Raw genomic sequence first — 23,089 nt, 5'->3', positions numbered from 1 at the left:
AATCTGGATGCCAGTGAGCGTAAAATACAACAATGAAGAGATCGATCATGATAGAACAGTAAAGATTGTCAATAAGATCTTCACAATAACGCATAATCAATTTTAGAATTTCGACAACAACACAACGACAACGATAAAAACCATAAGTCCACAAAGAATATAATATATCGAACTCGTATCGAGTCACGAAAACAACAAAAATCGGAAACTCCGAAATTCGCTGAAATGAAAAACAAAGATTTGCCATGTCCTTGCAGGTCATTTTTATTCTCTCCTGTAGCACACTGTCTGGATTTGGAAAGTTGGGCTGAGAAGTTCATATGGCTAACTATCTGGGTAGCTAGTGATACTTGCAGGGAAGAGCTGCCTGGTATGATGGGTGAATACGGATAACAGAAAATTAAATATTATGATTCATACTGCATCATCTAGATGGGTTATGTAGATATAAGCTTTAGAATATAAGATCGTAAGATTAAGTTTGTGGTATGTTCCTTGCTCCACTCCATGTCCTTCTGTATTATCTGCATAATAAAACGCCGATGCTATGTATATCCCTTACCCCCAATCTTAAGAAAATTCTTTCCATGAATTCCTCCAACCCGTCAAAGCCAAAGCATTCATCACCAGCTCAAGCCTCTTCACTATCCCCAGGCTTAACCACATTCCTCTTCGTCGTACACGCGCAATTACACGCACAACCCGAACCCGTCGCATTCTCACTCTCCTTGATCTCCAACTTCTCTCTCATACTCTTATCCACACCATCATCCTTCTTTCCCTCCCTCCAATCATCTTTCTCCACTTTTTTCACCCCCTCTCTCCCTATCCCCACATGTCCTCTCCCCCCCATCAAACCCTCTCTATACCCCCCTCACCCCCTCTCATCCATATCCCCCTCATTCTCCAATATCCCCAATAAACCACCCCACTCCTCAATATCGCCAAAGCAGTCACCGGATCCGCATAACAAGGAAACCTTTCATCTCCCTTCTCCTCCGCCGGTTTAATCCATGGTAAAATCAACAGCAAACAATTACTCAGCATAAAAACCACAATATAAACTTTCTTTGCCTTAAAAGGCGGTTGATAATTCTCAGCTGGGGTAAGTTGCAAATACAACAACCCCCCACTAATCGCAACCGAGATGATCGAAACAGGATGTCCACCAATATCCACGAGGAAGTCATATGTTTCTCCCGGTGGAGGCACGACAATAACCAAAACACTGACAAACCAACGAAGAAATAATCCCGGAATCGGGGTTTCCCCTTCTTTTCCCGAGAAAAACTTAGAAAAAGGTAGAAGTCTATCTCGTCCCAGTTCCTGATTAACTCTCGCCTGTGCAAAACTCGTTGCGGCGATATTTCCAAAAGCTGATACGACCACAGCGACAGGTAACACATTTTCGCCGACTACTTTGCCGAAAATGTTTCGGAAGAAATGTCCTGCAACTACTACTCCCGCAGAACGAAAATCGTCGAGTTCGACGACGAGGAAATATGCAATGTTGGCGAGAATGTAGGCTGCCAAGACGAGAGAAAGCGCAATAGGGGCTGCGGTACGGAGAGTAGGAATGGGATTTCGAATGGAGGAGAGAACTTGGTTTGCGGTTGAGTAGCCGCGGAAACAGTAGAGAATTTTGAGAAGCGCGGTGGCGTAGTCGTGGAATTGAGTGGAGGAGTTTGCAAAGAGGTGGGAGAAGTTTCTCTGGGCGGTGGAGAGATGTTGTAGGGCACCGGGGATGTATTCTGGGGAGAGGAGATTGAGACGACGGGGAATGATGGAGGAAGATGATCCGATGCGCATGAGAAGACCAGCAAGTCCGGAGAGAATTACGATGAGGACGAAGAACATTTTTCCCACGCCTAGAATATTGATTATGCGGAGACCGGTTCGTTAATAGCGAGCATGGATGAAACATATGAGTGTAATGACTGCTACTGCAATACTACGGACATTCCATCTATTGGCGTCGATTTCAAGGGCATACATTATATATTCTCCCAAAACGATACAATTGGGCGTGAAAATCCGAGAAGCACAACATAACTCATGAACGCACATGTCGCCAACATTTTCGGTTGTCGAAATATCCTCTCGAGATATATGCGTTCGCCGCCGGATCGTGGTAGCGCGGTCCCCAAGTCAAGATATACTGCAAGACCGCAGAAGGAGATAAGAGATCCGATAACCCATAATGCAATACTGGCCCCTACGCTTCCTACAGATTGGAGAATCGAGCTGGGTGTTGAGTAGATTCCTACTCCGACGGTTTTGCCGACTATCATCTTGATGGTGGGAAAGGTACCGGGTTCGGCGATTTCGGACGTGCTTGAATCTATATTGTATAATGGAGTTCGTGAGAGAAAGGTTGATGATTCGGCTGGTGATACTAAATTAGTACCTGAATATGAATCGAAATTTTCATCCTCATCATCGGATTCTTTTGATTTTATGTTTTCCCGACCGTTTGGTGTCGACAGATGACTCCGCGGTGTTTGAAGAAATTTCGATTCACCATATATTGGGCTTCCTCTCGATCGATCGACATCGTCATATAATCCTTTATCTCCATCTTTGTTATTTGAATATGGTCGTCGTGGTGTAGCAGGAGATCGACAATTCATTTCGAAACTATTCCGTAAAGGTGTTGATGCAATCGATATAGCATCGCCGAGAAACAATCTCGACTGAGAGAATCCTCCCATATAGATGGCTTATCTGGAATGAGAGTATGGGGAATTATCGTAGGATTCGTAAACAAACGAACTTCATTGTGTTATTGGAGTCGAAGTGTAGAATCAATTAGGATCGCGACTACGGAGAAACTCAAGTATGAGATAATGAGCCAGTGTCTCAAAATAAGACAGAATAGAAATATAAATTCATGAACGAAAGCTTTGAAATTAATGGAAGACGAGTAAATATGAGAATCGAAGAGTTCTTTTCTTAGATCAACTATGATAACTTTACATGAACACACTTCTTGGCTTTTTCAAACAGCAAGTAGTGCCAACTTCCCAGAATTAAAGATCAGCATAAATATCAGCATATGCCCATTTGATCTCTAAGAATATTTCCCATTCTTCACAAGAACAATACATGTATATCCCTCACCAGCAATTCGATGTCCAAACCAACGACAAATCCACTAGGATTTTCATTCGCTGAAACGACATGGAATTCTTGACCTCATGTTTTGACATCTATCCCATTCTTTTCCGTTCATCATGTCGATATATATCAAGGAAGAATCCAACCGTGGTTGATCAGACACCAGACGTCGAATGCTGAAACAACGTTAGTAATCCAATGGAGATGATGAAACATCAAGGATGAACACCAGAACAAGCATTTTGGATTTCATCAACCAAGGAATCGCCAAGTATGATATATTATCAATGAAAGCTTCGCTCTGATTCAAGAAACTTTGGGTATTGCTTGGTTCAAACTTCGAAGGGATTATCTATCGGATGGATGTCGTCAATGCCAAGTATTGATCTGGAAAGTAAGTGAAGCCGATATTTCTGTTTGCTTTTGTCTGATGGATACTAGATACCTATATAGACGTTGCGTTTTTCGTCATTGGGTTTCATCTTGAATCCATTTTGATCTTTTGGCTGCGTGGTCACTCTCATGATTGATCTTTCCTTCCAGAAACCAAACATCATTAATGAGAAGATAACCATTGAGAAACAAAATTCCCAAGAGCCACCACAATGGTGGTATGGCATTCTCAAAAAGTTGCGAATACTCAAAAGCTTTTCATGTGGAGGAAAGTTACAAGCTCGTTTGACGGCCCGAACACGGTAATCTTGGAGCTCCCGCTCCCCTTGCATACAGTGGTTCCTTGCCGATTTTCCGTTTTTGATAGTATTGTGACTCTGTGCTGATATTGGCATTGTAAGGGGATAAAGACCTTTTGAAGTAATAGCTATTAGTTGAGGTCTTTTAATTTCATTGTTTTGATTCGGAAGAAGTATGTGATGGAATCAGGAGGGAAACGTCTTTGAAAATTTCTGATTCATTTCACCAAGAAATATAATTTCATATAAATGCGTAAACAAGCACTCGAGTATTTCCGTTTCAACAACATGTAGTAAAAGTGATAATTTCACCAAGACAAATGACAAGCTCCATGCCAAGAAGAGATCGGATCTATTAAGCCTTATTGTTATTAGTTCTAAAGGACATACTAAGAGGTGACAGGTATCTTGCATGTCAAAAAATGTGTTCATTAACTTTGTAGTAATATATCAACCCGGCAAGGCCCTGAAAAGAAAACCCTATAACTCCATACTTGTGTCCTTTCCAATATGAAATGAGTTTTTTTTGGCCCTATAGCCATCCATCCTAAATAATACCTCTTTTCTCGAAATCGCGAGTGAGGAGATTATTGTAAAGAAGAACGAGTCCAAGTGCCATCTCCAAATTGTTTGCGAGACCGATCCCTATCCGTCTTCATTGCTAGTGACAACACAATCAACATCCCTAAACCTTCAAATTGAAATATCATATCAGTCATAATTCATACCCACCTCACTACTCACAATCTCATACCTCACGCTTTTCTCCTCTCCCTCATCCATCCAATCCCATCTTAATTCCCCCTATCAAACATCTACCAATCCATTAGCACAACTCCTACTTCCCACTCCCATCCCCAGAAGTCCCACCAGTCTTCGTACTTCCATACCCCCCCTCTGGCAACCAACTTCTCTCCAACACCCACTTTCCCTCATTTCCTTTATATCGTTCTCTCTCCTCAAGAAAAGGTCTAAAAACCCCATCCACAATACGATCTGGAGACATTTTCCCCTCCTTCACTACTTCGCCTCCAACAATTGGTGCACCAACTAGAATCCCCTTTGGTACCATAACTTGTTCGAACATTTTAACAAGACATTGGCTTGCGCTTTTAGTGGCGCAAAGAACGGAGATATTGGGATCTGGGTATTTATCGAGCAGACCGCCAGGAACAAGGAAAAGAGGATGTTCGCCTTGGGGAATATGGGAAGTGTTGGCGTGATTCATGTACCATTATCTATTGAGTTGTAATTAATGCTTCTCCTCCCAGAATCCAATTCTGATATAATCATATATGTGAAATAAACATACCCAGCAACCAAAGTTCCCATGGCCGTAATATTAAAATCTTGTGTTAAAACTTCCGGTTTCAATTCCAGAATAGGACTCGGAGCCACGTGTGCAGCATTATAGCAAAGGACATCTACTTTTCCACCTACTTGTTCGGCAGCCCAATCTAGAGCTTTGTGGAGAGAAGATGGGATACTGGCATCGCCTGGGTGGACGAGGACTTGAGGTGCTTTGGGGTTGAGATCATTGATTTCTGAGGCGAGAGAAAGGAGAGAGGAGTGATTGCGAGAGATGAGAATGATTTGCCAGTTGTGAGAAGCGAGGTAGAGAGAGAGACTGCGGGACATGAGGGGGCCGGCGCCGATGATTATGATGGTGCGAGGTTTGAGAGATGTCATGTTGATGATTTGTTATGAGGTTTAAATGATTTATGAGTTAATACTCAACCTAATTTGTAGGATGAAAAGAATCACGAATGATAGAAAATGCCGGGTCTGTTTCTATGCTGAGAAACATATTACATAGGAAAGTAAGAACAATAGCTAGAACATGAGATTGTGCTATAAAAGACATAAATGAGGGGTGAGTGCGGGGTAAATTCCAAAGAGAATTCCAAAGAAAAGACATTGGAACGAAAGTTTTATCGAATAGTAAGAATAAATGAAAGAGCTCTCTAATGCATATTCGGTGCAAATGCACCCATCTGATTCATCAATCCGCAGCTTCATCCTGCCAATCGAAAGCCGCAGAATACTCAAGTAGCATGACCTGTGTAACTTCTATCTAGGAATAGAAACTATAACATTCGAGGTAGCACAAAAGTGTGCAGACTCCAGAATGGTACTGAGAAACAAATGGGATGTAGAACAAGAAGTAAGATGCAACTTTGCCCAGACTCTACTACATAATCAAATAAACGAATGGCAGCTCGCCAACATTGAACGTAGTTGATCTCCAGTAAATCAAATCACTATATCCTAACAGAATACTCGATATCGAACGACTCCAATCAACAGCATGAAGCTCCCAATCGAAAGAAAATCCCCATATTCCTTTTCGCAACAATGAGAACAATAGAACTAACATTGCTACCACCCCACTCTCTAATTCCAATTCCAATTTCTCCACCTTCCACCATCCCACCAAATTCAAATAAACAAACTCAACAAACCGACTGCAAATTCAAGAAGAAGAAGAAGAAGAAAACCATCTCATCGCCTCTCTAAACCTCAGACGAAGAATGCGATTAACCTATAAATCAATTCCCCATACATCTCCGAGGCCGCGACGAACAAACAAACACACAACAACCAAATACCTACTCAGCAGTAACCTCAAGACAGACCATCAATTGCAACCAACCGCAATCGAAAAACATCACACATATCAAGTACGTACAACTCCCAATCCCCATCTCCATTCCCCAAACTCAGAAAATCCACTTCAGCTGGCCCAGGTTCCTCCCACTTCAGAATCCAGATATGCAACCAAAGTTACAAACTCACACTCCTTCCATTTTCCCTTTTTCATTCTCGTGTTCTCAGGTCATTCAATCATATCCCATCCCATCACATTCCATTATCTTACATCCCATCATCGCAAAAAGTACTAGGTAAGAAAGCGCAAGAAGAATGAATAACTCAATACTCCGCTGAAAGTTTGACGACATGACCTTTTTTTTTTCTTTCCTTCTCTAGCCTACGTAGCATAGGTACCTTTTATCTCATCTCATCTTGTCTTATCAAGGATAGTTCGACGGTAGTATTAAGATCTCGAGATCTCTGTGAGATAAAATAAAGTACTAGGACTAGAAACATACTAGATAATCTTACAAGAATGACATCTATAATTGAATATGATATGATATGATATGATATAATACTCTTAGACATATCCTTAACTTAACTTGCTAAACATATCTATATAGATAAATAGATAGATAAGCATTTATAATTAGCTGATGTAGTTCATTAGTTTGTGAACTATATCATCATATGAGTTACTTTAAAAATACATTATAATTAAGGTTTTCTTAATATTTATATTTTAATAATTAATCATTATTTTCAAAAGAAAAATTATAAGAAATTATAATAAAAATGAATTATTTATAATATTTAGGCTTTTTTCTAAATAATTCATTTAAACTCGAAATTAATATACTTTGTGTTATAAAAGCTCTTTTTCTTTTATAACTTTAATAATAAATAAAATTTTTGAAATAATTGAAAAATGAGGTTTTATATAGGAAATTTTTGAGCAATTTTATCGGCTAATAAAGAAAGAATACAGTTATACACAAATGAATTTTATATAGAAAATAAAGTAACCGATTTGATTATATAACCTACATACTAATAAATCATATTAAACTATATAACAAACCCTCTCTTCTCTCTTCTCTTCTCTTTTCCCTCCCTGCTTTTCTCTATATACAGAACACAGGAATGAATATTCGAATGATTCCTAGCGATTATAGATTTGTTCATTAATTCACTTTAAGCTTTAGTATTTTATCTCTAATCGAGTGTACAAGGAAGCTATTTGTGAGATGCGAGATTGCAATCCTATAAATTCAAACGGTTAATTTACGGATATATCAACCTAAGATTACAAGTAGGAAGCAATCAAGTAATCAAGCAAGCATCCTCTCCATCATATCGTATACAGATCTACAGAAAAACTGTATCTTCATCCATTCAATCATTCATCCATCCATCCAGGAATGAATAACATACAATATCACAAAGTAAACCCGTAAAGATGAGTAATTAATTATTTGTATTTGATAAAGTAAGTGAGAGTTTGATGTAATTTTATATCTGAATCTTCTTTCTTTCCTTCTTTCCACATAATCCACCTTTCATTTCTAAAACCATTGTCATGATATCTATCATTCAATCTAATCAATCCCATCGAACATACATGCATAAATATATGCGTGCAATACATCAAGCTAGAATCAAATACACACACACATACATGAAACATGAGACATCAAGCTCATCACATAGATACCTACCTAACATTTAGCACCTTCACCCCCACCCCCACCCTCAAACTACAACCCACTCACAAAATCTAACCCCCTACATAAAAGCCAAAGCCGACGCACCCATCGCACCCATAAACACCCACCCGACAACCCTCAATCCACTCGCATCACCCTTCTTCGTGCTGGACGCACTAGCTGCGCTACCTGTTGCCGTTGCCGTGCTGGTTGCTGTACCCGCACTAGCATCTTCATCGAATCCACAAACGCCCGTTCCATTCATTTGGTAGGTAGGGAAGAGGACTCTTGGTTCTCCTTTATCCATTTCGATAAAGAGAGTTCCGTTTTCACTGGCAATGTATGATGTGCATGTGATGACTTCTGTCATGTTGGTTCCAGCGTCGGCAGCGCTGTTGATGGCGATGGTGTAAGCTCCTCCTTTGGAACCTTGGTTGGAAAGTACCGAGACGATTTGAACACCATTTGGTCCTTTACGTGCAGCGTATGTGGAGTCGTCGCTGTGGAGGAGAATGGATGAGTTGGTGATGTAGTTTGAGTTGATGGAGATAGCGTGGTTACGGAGGGTGTTGAGAGTAGCTGTCATGGTGTAGAGAGGAGTAGTTGTGCTTGGTTTACTTTCCCAGAGAGCTTGACGGTTGTATGGAGAATAGTTGCCTTGGAGATGTTGTTCTTGTCCATAGTAGTACTTGGGGATACCATCTGCGAGAATTGTGAATGCCATTGCGTTGGCGGCGAGCTGTTTTATATTAGTATACCAGTATGAGATGATGATGAGGGGAAGAAACTTACAGTCTCATCATCATTGTAAGATGCAAAACGTGGTTGATCTTGATTCTCAATGAAATTGGCAAGATATTGTGGGGATTTACATAAAGCTCCCACACTCTTGACCATATCGACCAAGCCCGACATCTTACCAGCGGTAAAGGCCTGAATGATTGTGAAATAAACTGGGTAGTTCTCCAATCCCTCAGTATACTGTTGATACTTGCAAGTGAAAGCAGCATCACCATCATCTACTTCTCCCAAAGGATAAACACCCGCCGCATCGACGAAATCTTGAAAGAAATCATATGTGATTTGTTTAGCACCGTCAACTCGAATTCCATCGATAGAGTAATTGGCGACAAGCTCCTTGATCCATGTTCCTAATGCAGCTGCAATGTCTTTATTCTCTGTTTTGATATCTGGAGTTGCGACTCCGGTGTATCCCAGCCAACAATTTTGATACTCTGTGACATTTTGCCAATCGACAATTGGACAGTAGGAATTGTAAGATGCTTCGTCGTTGAATGGAGCGGGGGAGAAAGCAGAATAATCGATCTTGGTTCCTGCGGTCATGTTGTGATCTCCAATGTCAACAGCCATCTCACTAGCGACGACATCAACGAGGAGGTACATTTTTCTCTTGTGAAGTTCTGCGCTGAGCTTCAACAAGTCATCTGCTGAGCCGAAGTTTGGATTGAGATCGTAGAGAGACTAGAATATCGATGTTAGAATTTTCTATGCTATCCCAATAGCAAGGCAATTGCATGCAAACAGAGAGAAGCTCTGCCAAGAGAAAACCTACAGTTTGCCAATATCCATGGAAAGCTTGTCCATAAATCGTCGTACTGTTGATGTTCAGATTGACTGGACTGATTTGAATGGCCGTGAATCCCATGTTCTGGATATAATCCAGATTCTCCGTGATGCCATTCCAAGTACCTCCACAATAATTTGTGATATTACATGGAGCATCTAAATCCGAGGATCGATGATATCTATCCGTGATAACCTGATAGATAGATCTCCCCGCCCAATCATCACTGCTTGCTGCTTGAGATAAACCCGCGAAAAGGGGAACGAATGGAATAAGTGAGTACTTCATCGTGATGTTGTGTAAAGCCGAGGACAAAAGACTGTAACGAATGGAGGTATGGAATAAGAGTAAACTACTCAAAATACAAGTGCAATGCGTACGATACAGACAGAACGAGAGACTGAATGTATGTATGAATCAAAAGATGTCGAAACAATCACCAACTCTTCAATTATTTTTTCAAAACACAGACGCAAGACAGAAAGAGTGTAAACAATTTCAAAATCAACAGAAATCAAAACACAAGGAAGAGTCAATATAAACCGAAATCAAACCCGATCTTTACCCCAAACCACATCCTACCCCAATTAAGATATCCATACTTTTCATGGTCCCCAAGTGTAAGTGTAAGGGTTGTGATATGGAATACGAGAAGTTAGGGTGAGCCACCCTGAGCCACCAGTCAGGAACAAGTCTCCTGATGGTATCCGGACAGCATCAAGGCGTATGTATGAATTTTGGTGTTATTGATGCGTAAGGTTACATGCATGTAATGAGGATCTTTGACTAAAAGGGCAGACTTAGAACTTTACACTTGCCCATTTACTACGCATACATTTACTATACTTTGCACGAACATCCGAGGGGGTAACCATATGGGAAAGGAACACCGGTGAAGGGCAATTTCTTTCCCCTGTCGAGATGAAAACAATTGCTGTGAACAAGATGAAGATATTAAATGTACAATCATCACAAGACTGCGAAACCAAACAATGCAATGCCCGATAAGAAATTGAGTTTGCCCGTTAAAATTTAAACAAAATAACCATAATATACCAAGTTAAAGTGACACCCACAATGCGTACCAAAAAGCTCTATCTATCATCCGTGTTTTCGATAGCCAAGCCATCAACAAATATCACTAAGTGTAGATCAACCATTGCTGCATTAACTGTCCAGCCCGTCCACCTCCCTCACATCACCCCTCTGAACTTCTCTCCTCCACTCAATACCAGGAACAGCAATGGAACACGAGAACGTCTTCAAAGCAGCACTCCCACGTCTCGTACCGGATGGGTCAAAATAAAGTTAGGATTTAATGAAATGAACTCCTGGACAAAAGACCCCGTATAAAGATTCTGCTTTTCCAAGCCGGACCAAAGAAGTCTGATGTTATCTTTCGACATGTTTGTTTCTGATACCGTTGTCAGGGATAAACACGAGAGCTGCGAGTTGGATGGGATTGATCGATGTGTAGCTTGATAGCGATACCGTATTCAGATAATATCAGAAACTCGGCACCCTTTCTCATCGTGGGCGTTGATGTCCTCGAGTATAAGGCCTAGCATCGCCAATCTATCAATATTCGAAAATTCTATCTGAATCAAAAATTGGACAAACATCCGCGAAATCCTAGACGCAAATGTTCCAAATAGACGAATAAGCAATGCTTAGCGGAAAAGCTTGACTAACGCCACCATCCCCGGACAATTTTAAAATTGCAATGGGAAGGGAGGGAAAATGGGAAATGACGGTGTGCTTATGAGATACCGTTTGTGAGATCTGGGGAAGATGAGATGGGATGGTATGGAAGGAATGAAGTAAGGCTTCAAGGGGATGGGGAGATTAGATTGTTGGTTGGTGACGCGTGGAAGGTTATATCTTGTCTATCTGTATCTTGGGTACCGGCAGACGGGATGGACTTGTGTCTACTATCGATATAGAATTCGAACTTTTTGAGCTACATCTTTGTGTAAGATCACCAGAGTATCTAATCATATTTACGACCTTCAACTTGGGCTTCAGAAAAACATCGAAACCAACAAAAAGGAAAGTGTAGCGACTTTCTTCCCTCAGAGCTCAACTTCTAAATGATTTCTCCCCGTCAAATTCCCCATCATCTCTCTAACCTCAGTTACCCTCCCTACTACACTTTGAAGTCCTCCCTCCTTGCCCCAAACCCCCATTAGCAACGCCATAAAGAATCCCACGAACACCCCCAAGATCACTCCTCTCCATTCTCCCTTCACAATTCTCTTTCCCCAAAACATTACCTCATCAACCTTGACTCTCATAACACTATTCCCCAATTTCTGTTTGCGTGCACTCTTCAATCCAGGTAACGCATCATGTGAATAACTATTCCACGCCGACTGGTAATTCTGCATTTCATTTTTCTCTACTTTTTGACCAGCCCAGTGGCCCAGAGTCTTATGATCAGTCCAGGGACCAACGGAAGGGTTGTCAATTTGAACAGAAAGCGGTGTGAGGATGGGGACGCCGTAGCCGCAAGATGTTTGGACCTGATGTTCTTGTCAATAATCTTTCTTTTGGATGTCTCCCATGTCTCGAACATTCTATCTCTTGAAGTCCAAAGCAGAATCCTACTGCGCTAAATCATAGAATGCATTCATGAGGATCGGTGGAAGAAAAAGAAAAGATACCTTCCAAACATCCAATAAGATCACAGCTCTCGCACCATCCACATTCGACTTTCCCATTTTCGCCAATAGGGGTGCGAAGTCAGGTGTATTCCATTCGACGACATGTCCTGTGCAGAAAAATCGCATTATGCGGGGAGTGGAAGTGAAAGAACAGAACATTATTGTTACGCGACTGTTTTCTTTGGAGGAAGTTAGTGTGGAGATGGAGAAGTAAGAATGTTGGTTCTTATGGGCGGAAGAGAGGAGGAGGGAAGGAATATAGATGGACGAACCATAGATATGGCTGATAGTCTCGACGCCAGAACCCGTTGCATCAATACTGAGAGTGTATTAGATTCATCGTCCATAAACTTGGAGTCTCCCAATAGAACCAGTGATGATATCAAAGGTACATGAAATCGACGAATAGCAAAACACTACAATACAAATCTCAGACCGCAAAAGGAAGCACAACCACCGTGTGTATAACCTAAATCAATTGACGACGAAAGTCACACATGATGGCAGCCATCTAGTATTCGCATCTTCCACTTCCCTAACACAGACTCCAAATTATCATCCCATATCTCCTTTCAACACGTCCTTGATCAACACATCACACCCAAGCCCCAACAACATCGAAAAATACAAGAAAGAAACAAACAAACAGGAAAAGGAACAACAACTCACTAAGCACAACTATTCGGTCCCAAGATCTTGAATGTCGCATCGCTAATCACCAAACATCAGTAACTGCTTTTTCTCTCCTTCCTCTCATCTTTACTTTCCCACTCCCCTTTTTCCTCCTCCACATAGCCCCCCCTCACCCCCTCTATCCCTCCTCTCCCCCATCACCCCCTGCGGAACCAGAACAAACAAACAAACAAACAAACAAACAAAAAACCCAAAAAATCACTCACGGCAACCCCTTCGGACTAATATTAACATGCCTCCCAAACGTCGGCGCCGACCCCGTAAAGAACACCGATTGAGCCATTGCCCACTCCGCCAATTCCGGAGAGATAGATGTATAGAATTTACCCATTTCTTTTATCCTTTTACTCTTCAAAACAGAGAAAAATCGAAACAACAAACGAGTAATCGAATATTTGAAAATTCGAGGGTTCGATCAGAGGGATAAGGGATATATATATGTATATATATGTATGTATACCTATATGTAGGTGAGATGAGGGGTACTAGATATACACAATGAATATACCCAGCCAGAGAGAGAATCCAATGATAGAGAGGTAAGAACAATTTCAACATCCAAGTAACAAAGAAAACTCGATCTTATAAATAATAATAAAATTCCACAATCATCTATTCATCAACCTGAGTCACCAAGTGAGAATAATCACAGTCGTGCGGGGTAGGTAGGTATTAGCACCACGCATAGACACATCAAAAGTCCCCGAATTTCCTCGATTTTCAATTGGAAGCCCTTTACTCTACATGCTTGGCGATGAACTGGACTGATCTATTCTCGTAATTTCACACGTGGATATATAAGCTGTGACTATGATCATTTCAAAATGCAACGATTCGAATTCGTATCATCATCTTGTATGCTATATGCTACGCTTGATATACCATGCCATGTATTTCTTGACCCATCTCTCATCACTCATCACTCATAAGGTCTAAGATCCATAGATACCTTTCATTCCACACCTATTCCGTGTCAAATCGCCAGATTAGGCCAAGCCAACCCATCATCTCGATTCAGATTAAAAAACAAAAGACAGAAACCAGATTCAACTAATGTTGTACAGGGGTAATGTGACCAAACAGACGCCTTCATAAAATGCCGACCTTTAAAAAAACAAACGCCCAAGTGGATATCCAGTATACATCTCCTGAAATTGGAGAATGTATCGACAGTAAAGAACGTGTGGTATAATTAAAGGAAGTAGTCCCCAGCGCCTCTCCGACCAGCTGGAACTGCACGTTGATCTTCTGGTACGGCACTGAAAATGCTGAATTTAGGATTTAGATCCTCTCCAACGTTCATAATCGAAGCGACGTTACCACAACGGTAACAGTAGTTGGGAGCTGACCAGACAGTAACGACAGATTTTTGTGCAAAATGATACTGAAAAATGTTAGCATATTTCCCATTCTCATCTGAGCAGGTGAGATAGCATACCTTGTATCCTTCGTTGACAAGTTGATGAGCACGAGCAATAAGTTTTAACCCATTGACATGATTAAACTCATTGGCAACCTTGTCTCCAAATAGCCATCCAGCACCACGAGGAGAAACGGCCCAAGTATCAACATCCTCAGGATCACTCCATACCAGATCACAGAAAGCACCCTCATGAGGAATTTCTTGAGCACGTGCAACAACTCTGATTTGATCAACGGTTCGAATTTCTGGACTCAAACCACCGTGAACGCAGAGAACTTCTCCATCAACAACTGCTGCAAGAACGAGGAAGTCGAAAACTTGACAGCAAGATTTCCAAACTGAAGCATTGCCGTATTTTTGTTGACATTCTTCGTAGAACCCATATACTTGCGTGATTTGACGAGATTCGTGATTTCCTCGAACGAGTGTGATTTTATCAGGATACCTGGTATTGTTAGAGATCGGTCTGACCAAACAAAGTGATTCACTTACGTAGCTTTTAAGCACATCAGTAATGTGAAAGTTTCCAAACTGAAATATCCTCTATCGACGAAATCACCTAAGAAGATAAAATTTTGGTTCCCATTTCCAGAGACTTGATTGTTGTTGACATTAATCCCGGAATCTGCTCCAGAACTCGCACTGCGATTTGATCCACCTGCAGTACGTGGACGTCCTCGAGGTTCATCATCGTCATCATCATCTCCTCCACTTGCGCTTTCCACACCACTGTCACTACTTCGTATCTTCTTCTTCAATTTTGGATCTGTAATCTCAGTAGGCGGTTCGAGCGCATCTGTGTTGATCACAGTGGTGGGGGCTTGAACATTTGTCTCACCCGGCATACCACCAGCGATACGGAAGAGTTCGAGTAAATCGTAAAATTGTCCATGAATATCACCACAAATGGTAACAGGAGTTGCGACAGGTTGTATATTGGACTCTGTTGAGGGAAGGATCAGTACAAGAAGATACAAAGCAATGATTCAGAAGGGCATTACCTTCCATTAAGCACTCCTTTACCATCTCGCAAAGTTGTTTCATTGCCCATTCTGGTAGATAATGGCATTGTTTCGCCTCTGCTAGCCACTCCTCCAGACCGGAACGAGGTCTCAATTTCGCAGCTCCAGGGCGGGGTACTGTGGGACTCATGTTGTATATTCTGATAAGGTGATGGCGAAGTCTTGAGCTTCTTTTTGAATGCGTGAACAAGTGGGATTGTATTGTGACTTGAGATTTCTCGACTTTAGGAGAGTTGAGTCCGTTCCTAAATCCTCTCTGAGTTCTGCCGGGTTTTCTGAAATCGTCTCGAGCTTGCAGGTATATCTTGTTGGTATGGATGCTTTTCCAACAATTATCACTCTGCAATTGTTGTCGCAATTGGTTTGTTCAACGCCCTCTTCAAAGCTGATATTGGCGGCTTCTTGGGAGTTATCGTAATCGTCTTAATGTGATTGTTCGTAATCCTCCTAATGAAATACTTCTTCAACTGCCTCATGTGAGAGTGTACTTGGAATCATGTTGCGCTATGCCCGATATCGTAGTATAACCGAAGAAGTTGACATAGAATATGTGAATGGTGACCGTATTCTCGGTGGCAAGGCTTTCCGACCCAAGCTCGCCAAGGACATTCATTCCCTTAGTAGTGATGCCCCACGTCTAACCTTATCAGCAGTCACATAATTCGAGTACAATACCTAATGCTGTTTCCTACTTGCACAAACACAATACAAACAAACCAGCAGGCGATTTCTCTGATAGATGGCCGTCGCAATTCTTTATATCAATGTGCTTTTCATGAATTTGCAAGCTCGTATAGATTAAGGAACGTGAACATCAATCATTCGGTTCCACGCGCCCCAAATCATTTGGCGCAATAATCCGATAGAAAGTCGACCTCAAGGTTTCATCTGTTATTACAACTGCCATTCAGAATGGCTACCACCGCAGGATCTCGCAATAATACCAATGGTGTTCTTTCTGTTTCAACTACCCAGACATCGGGAAATACCTCCAAACAAACTGCTTGCAAGCCAGCAAGTTCAAAAATGAAACTTATTGTCCGTAGACTGGCTCCTGGATTGACGGAGACAGAATTCTGCTCATTGCTTGGTGACGAATGGAAAGTAGGACAAGGAAAGGTTGATTGGTTTCAATACAAGCCGGGAAAAGACTCTAAAGAGTATGTACTTTCGCAAAGAATGCGCCGACATTACTTACAAATAAACGCAGCCCTTCCAAACCATCCCGTCCTTCTCGAGCATATCTTCACTTGACCAATAGTGACCATCTGTTACCATTCTCCGACGTCGTGCGAAAGTCTAGTTTTGAAGATGCAAAAAATACATACACAAATTTTTGTCTTATTGGACCGCCCACTGTCGAATTTGCGCCATACAGCAGAGTCCCCGCAGGTCTCAAACGTCGTACAGATGCCCGGGCTGGAACAATCGATCAAGATCCAGAATTCATGGCATTTCTGGAAGGTTTGGCTAATCCAGTTACTACAAAGGAAGTTGGCGCAGAGGGCGAAGATCCCCCAACAGGAAAGGCCGAGAAGGTCACAGTAACTCCCTTGGTTCAATTTTTGAAAGACAAGAAGGCCAATAAGACGAAGGAATCAGCAGCCAAAGCAGCAAAGAAACAGGAAACTTCAAAGTCCAAGACAAGTGAAGGATCGAATTCTGCGGGTGATGGCAAGAAGTCTAATAAAGATTCCAAATCCGACAAAGGTGCGGCCCCACAAGAAGCTGTCAAGATTTTGAACAGAGAAACTGGCAAGAGAACAGCAGCTACGTCAAGCTCATCGGCAGCCTCTGTCTCAGCTCCAAGTAGCATCGAAAAGAATGTACCTAAGCTTGATACTTCTAAAATTCCGGCAAATGAAAGACAAGCTGTGGTCGCTGCTCATGTTCGTATGCTTCGGCGTGATCTCGGACTCAATCCCTCACAGGCGCATCGTCGTATCAAACGCGATACAGCTAGTGCAGTAAAGGCGGAGTCTACTGAAAAGCCTACCACAACTTCTAACAATAGCGCATCTTCCCCAGCTACTCCTACAACGCCTACAGGACCAAAAGTTCCTCCTGCCCAGCCAAGCGCTCAATCGGGTAGCCGAAGATCCAGGAGAGGTAATCAAAATCACAACACCGAGTCGTCTACCAATAAGCCATCAACTACCACTACTTCTGCCCCAACTACACCTATGGTTTTGCTAAGAAAGCCCGATAATCAGAGACCCCAGCAACGACCAAGTACCGCCACTTCTCAGCTTTCATCTACTCCCCAAGTTCAACCAAAATCAACTCCAAAAGTTACTCCAGCTGCTTCAGCTACGATACCACCTCAACAGGCTACTTCAAATCGAGGGTCAAAAGCTCAGGTGGATGTTTCATCCAAAGTTTCCCGACAAGCTTTCATCAAACATGCCAATCCGTCTCAAGGTGTGACAGAACCATTGTTAAAAGAAGCACTAGAGAAATTCGGCAAAGTCTCTATGGTTGAAATAGATAAAAAGAAAGGCTTTGCATATGCCGATTTTGAAGATGCAGAAGGTTTAAAGAAGGCAATGGCTGCGAATCCAGTCTCCGTGGCTCAAGGCACCGTTCACGTTATGCCACGAAAGGGGAATACTGCAAATCCTGTACCACGTGCTGGTCCTGCCCCAAGAGCACCTGCTCCGTCACCTGCTAATCCCGCTCCGCGCGGTGGTAGAGGCGGAACAATGGGAAGGAGGGGTGGTAGAAACGGAGGTGGGAGAGTTCGCGTGGATATTCCAGTCGCGGACTCTCCAAAATCTTCTACAGCCGCTGATTCTTCGAAATCAACTCCAGTCACACCTGCAGGAACAACCCCTAAGTGAGATTCTCTTGATTTAAAATGATGGTTCAGCAAATTCTCGAAAAGTAATTAGCAATGGTTCGGCAATCTGTCAAGAATATGAGCCATTATCAGAAGTACCAGAATTCCATGCGTCATTGAAAGTTTCATTCAAAGTGCCTTGAAAGGATACAAAAGCCCAAGGATAACATCCAAAATAGCACTTGGGTCTATCCTCGGCTTGTCCAATTTCGGTCTGAAGCTCATAGGGATGATATTATGTGTAGGGGAAACATAAATTACGAGCGTGAGTGCAAGCCCATACGTCGTGGCGAGAGGGGCGAGCTAGGAAGGATTGGTTCTTCAGTGGTAGGAGGTTTTGAACTGAATACAATTACACGGCCTCCCAACCGGGGTGTTATGTCTGATCTAGTATTACGTAGCAAAATCTCGAGATCATCCATTGATCCTTTTCTTAGTGATGCATTCATTGATATGCTTAACCCTTATGCTCAACGAAGCGAACTCTCTCGTCTGCAGTGGCTACCATCCGATGTATAGCATGCTCTTATCTGCTCGGGGTCATTGCCAAAGTTCCGCACACTTATTCCCGCTCTTAGTTTCCACTCCCGGAACTAGGATATTCGAATACTACACAAATTCCCTCGTCTCTATAAATATTTATAGCTTCTTCTGTAGGTTGAAAAATGAACGGAAAACAGTCGCGCACCATACGTCACATGGCCTGTCCCATAATTGTAGGATGGTGCAAAGTTTTGCACTGGTTCTGGTACGTAGGTCCGGAGATCACTCGACCATCGGATGTCCGAGGATTGTTGCTGCCATGTGCTTGTATCGTTGTTATTTTGTTATTCTTATTGCTGTTTTCCCCCATACTGCCGTCTGGCAATTTTTGAACAACACTAAGCAGAGTTTCCCCTGAGACCAAAAAGCGGCTAAACCACTACGTTCATGGTGATAAAGCGAAACGGAGATCGTTAGTCACATTCCATGATCTGGAGCAATTTGTGTTGTTTGGGAAATGTTCGTGTCTTGATTGAGGATCTTATGAGCCTATTTAAAAAAAAGCATAGAGAACACAAGATCACTCAAGTGTAGATACTAGCAGTGGATTCACTAGCTTGCATGGTTTTGCTGGTTATGAGGGTATGTAGTTGGTGTGGAGGGGTTGTTGAGTGGGAAAGATGGAGTGAGGTGGATTTGTATATGGTCTGCAAAATGGTCGGTAAAAAGTATTTTGAAAGAGTTTCTACAGGTACAAAAGAGTGGTGTAATCGGGACGTCAACAAAGCATACAGATCCTACGGGGTAGATGACGCATGGGCTCTAAGGAGTTCATCTTTCTTTCGGTTAGAACCATATTTCGCAGCCCTGATTGACATTGCTTGACTGAGAAGTATCAGGATTCTTGGTGAAGAATAGAAAATTAAGTGACGCTGTAGACTGTTCAATATTATCGTCTTTCCCTATGAGTCGCTACTGGCGATGAGTTGTTGTCATTTTCAGCTTAACGTAAGTCATGGCGTAATGCGTCTAATTGCGGGGAACCACTCTATTAAAATCTCAATTACTCAACAATCAACTATAATACAATCTCCAGTATCACTTTCAGATTCATCTTCAACTTCTTCTCCAATATCCTCTTCAGTTTCAGTTTCATATTCAATTACTTTCCCTTTCCCTTTTCCTTTTTTCATTGTCTGTACCTTAGTAGCTTTTTCGACTTCCACTACTGCATCACATAATTCTTGCGTAGAAATATGAAAATGACCCTTCAAAACTAGTCTCTTTCCTTTCTTACGTATCGTACGTTTCTTCATAATAGCTCGTAAATTATTCGCATCGTGTTGGTGAACAATACTTTGAGCTCGAAGTTGCTCACTCCCAATCGTCAATTTTCGAATGTATTGACGAACCGGGGTTGAAAGAGTCGTATCATTTTCAATTGTTGAATTTAAAAGGTTATTTGCTGTTTGTAAGATTGCTACATCCGGGGGTGAGCTATTGACGAAGACTTGGTTAAAAATATCAAATTGGGTTGGTTCTTTGGATATTTCGACTTCGGGGGTAAACTCTCGACCCAGTGTACGGAACACTCTCTGTGGATTAAATGGATGTAACCCAGCTCCCCGCCATGCCGATTCGATATTTTGATGATGGCATACGTCGGCTCGAGCTTTAATATATGCCTCCATCCATTCAATCTTTTGTATTCGTACAAGTTGAGCTTGATTCAAATCAGAAAGTGCTGCGGTGAGCCGTTTTTTCAATGGACCGAAAACCGCAACATCAAGTGGCTGAAGCAAATGCGAGGTATGAGGAGGAAGTATAAGAAGTACAATTCGATTTTGAAGGCAGTGAGCTATAAAGCTTCCACTAATATGAGAATCGTGGCCATCGCAGATGAGAAGCCGATATTTGCCACCTGCTTTTGCACGAGTTGCAGGTTCGAAAACGCGTTTTAGCCATTCTAATCCATGAAGATTGCTTGTCCAGCCCTTTGTATTTGCTGAAAAGAACCAGCTACCAAGAACTTCCTTCGGAATCCAATTTTGAAGGACATTTTTACCTTTAAAAATCCCGAGTGGTGGAAGAATGGATCCATCCGCACAAATACACTCTACCATTGAAATCCACTCTTGACGGCCTGGATGTGCTTGATGTTTTGTACGAAGTGTAGAATCGATAATAATTCGAGTTGATTCCATTGTCCCAATTGAATGTCCAGATTCATCCATATTATATTCGTCTTTCTTCTCAATTCCATAATCCTGAATCGCTTTTTGATACGCGTCAAACCAAGTACTACATGTTTCCCTGGTTGCACCATCCATTCTTACAGATTCAATTCGACGGCCAATAACAACTGTAAGATGAGGATGTCGTTTGATAAATCGTGGAACCCATTCATGACCAAGAAGGTGTTGTGGTGGGAGTTCAAGGGAGTCAAATGAGGGGCAATCCAAATTATAAGTCCGTTTTGAACGTAACTCCTCAGCCAATTCTTTTAACAACTAATGGCCTGGTGAATAGCCGCTAATTGTCAATTGCTTTATCCACTTAAGAAGTACATTCTCTTGTACAGCAGAAAGTTTCTGTTGCGATTGACGTGCTTCAGAACGCGACGAACCCCCTTTGACGCGTCGCATCACAGTATCTTTAGAAAGCCCTAGTTCTTTTGCAGCTTCATATGAAGACTTATACTTTCCATTTTGAACTCCTAATACTGCTTCAGAAAGTCGAGATTCCATTTCCTGCACTTTTAAACTTTTTCGACGGACCATTGTTGAATTGTTGCTTTTTTGATGGGGTGGTCCCCCACAATTAGACGCATTACGCCATTAGACGCATTACGCCATGACTTACGTTACTCATTGTCGTGTCAGGTATTGGAGTATGTACATTTATCATGAGAAAGCGAGTGTTTTGGGAAGTATTTCGAAGGAAGTGGATCTAATCTACAGATTTGCAAAAGTAGAATACCGGAACCATTTCTCCATCTCTGTTGCTGAATTGAAGGTTCATTGGCCGAGTATGAGAGGAGAAAAGCTGTCATATACAGATGTGAGAATGGAGATTGTTGATGATTATGCATGAAGTTTTGACTAGGTGAGAAGTGAATCATTCTCAAAGACTTTTAGAGTGAAGTGGGATTTATGGGACCCATTCATTACAAGTCGATGCGAGGGTACTCTTAAATCATCTCTACGGAACTAGTAAATATATCTTCCGGGCGCTATATAAGGACTTTGCATTGAGAGGTTGAATCAAGTAGTATACGTTTCATAGACACCATGGAAACTGATGATGGGAAGCGAATTTGCATGTGGCTACTCTATCAGCTGTGAGATTCGAAATGAGATATCTACCAGCTGATGAACTTATCATCATCCTGTCACTTGTACTTTTTAACCCCTAGATGAACTACCATGGCTGCCATTATGTGGCTTCCACTGTCAATTAGGTTACTGTCGTCAAATTTCAGGATTTCCCAACTCTACATTAGCAACATCATGATTGGCATAAAAGGTAAAGGAAGAACCAATTTCGCCTCCGAATGGCTATATGAGTATACGGCGTCAGGAAGAGAATACTCGGTCTAGTCATGGAGACTTCTTGCCTTGTGATTGCTTTACGTGACGAATCTTCTCAGCCTTGCTCCTTTTAAGACCTGAGGAGCAATCTTTTCATACTTTTGGTACTTTAACATTGTTGATCTGTGGAGAGTGATTTGTACTAGTTTTCGGGGGCAGATGTTCACTGTATTCATATCTGTAAGGATAATCATATGAGTCTCTACAGACAATAAGATCGAGTGTCGAGATCAAAGAGGGAATCTCTGGTTATCTGTTTGTTATTGTCCAAGGCGAAAAAGGAACGACGGGATAATGCATAGGAGAATTAGAACTCACTGTCACTATCATGAGATGAGATGGCAGCTATCTACCCTGAGAGGAACGAGGTGAGAGTGCCTAGAAGCCAGTAGGAGAAATCGGTTTCTTACTTGATGTGGCTCTTTGGAGATGAATTAAGCGATGGTTTCTGGTGGACCGGATGAAAATTTGTGGCAATTGCTTGTTGTGAGAACTGCAATCAACATTGTCATCATCGCATTTCTTTCAGTACCATATTCAAGCTGATCAAGCATGACGCATACTAAGCTATACATTAGTATCTTCTGTATAGTAGCGACTATGGTAAGTTTTTGATCTCGTCTTCAGTCAATCTGAAATTTTGACGTTGTTCATTGCGCGAATGTGCCCTTTCGAGGGGTG

The 23,089-nt window shown here is 41.9% G+C and overlaps 6 protein-coding genes across 6 annotated transcripts; 1 reads left to right on the top strand and 5 right to left on the bottom strand.

Moving 5' to 3' along the window:
• Positions 1–631: 631 nt before the first annotated feature.
• On the bottom strand, positions 632–2,711 carry EAF01_011876 (uncharacterized protein; the record flags this gene model as incomplete). The annotated part of the gene is made up of 3 exons (XM_038920134.1): positions 632–825; positions 879–1,868; positions 2,066–2,711. 3 exons carry the CDS (start codon positions 2,709–2,711, stop codon positions 632–634), a joined length of 1,830 nt encoding a protein of 609 aa, XP_038764388.1.
• Positions 2,712–4,647: 1,936 nt separating this feature from the next.
• EAF01_011875 (uncharacterized protein) lies at positions 4,648–5,687 on the bottom strand (the record flags this gene model as incomplete). Its single annotated transcript, XM_038920133.1, has 2 exons — positions 5,122–5,687; positions 4,648–4,912 (listed from the first exon to the last, which is right to left on the bottom strand). Exons 1-2 carry the CDS (start codon positions 5,496–5,498, stop codon positions 4,648–4,650), a joined length of 642 nt encoding a protein of 213 aa, XP_038764387.1. The 5' UTR covers positions 5,499–5,687.
• A 2,479-nt stretch (positions 5,688–8,166) lies between these two features.
• Positions 8,167–10,449, bottom strand: EAF01_011874 (uncharacterized protein). Its single transcript, XM_038920132.1, has 3 exons — positions 9,684–10,449; positions 8,903–9,592; positions 8,167–8,849 (listed from the first exon to the last, which is right to left on the bottom strand). The coding sequence occupies exons 1-3, from the start codon at positions 9,981–9,983 to the stop codon at positions 8,190–8,192; spliced, it is 1,650 nt and encodes a 549-aa protein (XP_038764386.1). The 5' UTR covers positions 9,984–10,449; the 3' UTR covers positions 8,167–8,189.
• A 1,318-nt stretch (positions 10,450–11,767) lies between these two features.
• Positions 11,768–13,382, bottom strand: EAF01_011873 (uncharacterized protein; the record flags this gene model as incomplete). The annotated part of the gene is made up of 5 exons (XM_038920131.1): positions 11,768–12,217; positions 12,359–12,537; positions 12,631–12,677; positions 13,028–13,069; positions 13,258–13,382. The coding sequence occupies 5 exons, from the start codon at positions 13,380–13,382 to the stop codon at positions 11,768–11,770; spliced, it is 843 nt and encodes a 280-aa protein (XP_038764385.1).
• An 861-nt stretch (positions 13,383–14,243) lies between these two features.
• On the bottom strand, positions 14,244–15,626 carry EAF01_011872 (uncharacterized protein; the record flags this gene model as incomplete). Its single annotated transcript, XM_038920130.1, has 4 exons — positions 14,244–14,435; positions 14,490–14,919; positions 14,967–15,417; positions 15,476–15,626. 4 exons carry the CDS (start codon positions 15,624–15,626, stop codon positions 14,244–14,246), a joined length of 1,224 nt encoding a protein of 407 aa, XP_038764384.1.
• A 782-nt stretch (positions 15,627–16,408) lies between these two features.
• On the top strand, positions 16,409–18,336 carry EAF01_011871 (uncharacterized protein; the record flags this gene model as incomplete). The annotated part of the gene is made up of 2 exons (XM_038920129.1): positions 16,409–16,656; positions 16,707–18,336. 2 exons carry the CDS (start codon positions 16,409–16,411, stop codon positions 18,334–18,336), a joined length of 1,878 nt encoding a protein of 625 aa, XP_038764383.1.
• Positions 18,337–23,089: the final 4,753 nt, after the last annotated feature.

The sequence above is a fragment of the Botrytis porri genome (genome assembly GCF_014898465.1).
Source record: "Botrytis porri strain MUCL 3234 chromosome Unknown BPOR_026, whole genome shotgun sequence".
Taxonomy (NCBI): domain Eukaryota; kingdom Fungi; phylum Ascomycota; class Leotiomycetes; order Helotiales; family Sclerotiniaceae; genus Botrytis; species Botrytis porri.
Note: the sequence above shows the minus strand (reverse complement) of the source record. Positions and strands in the feature narration are given on the sequence as shown.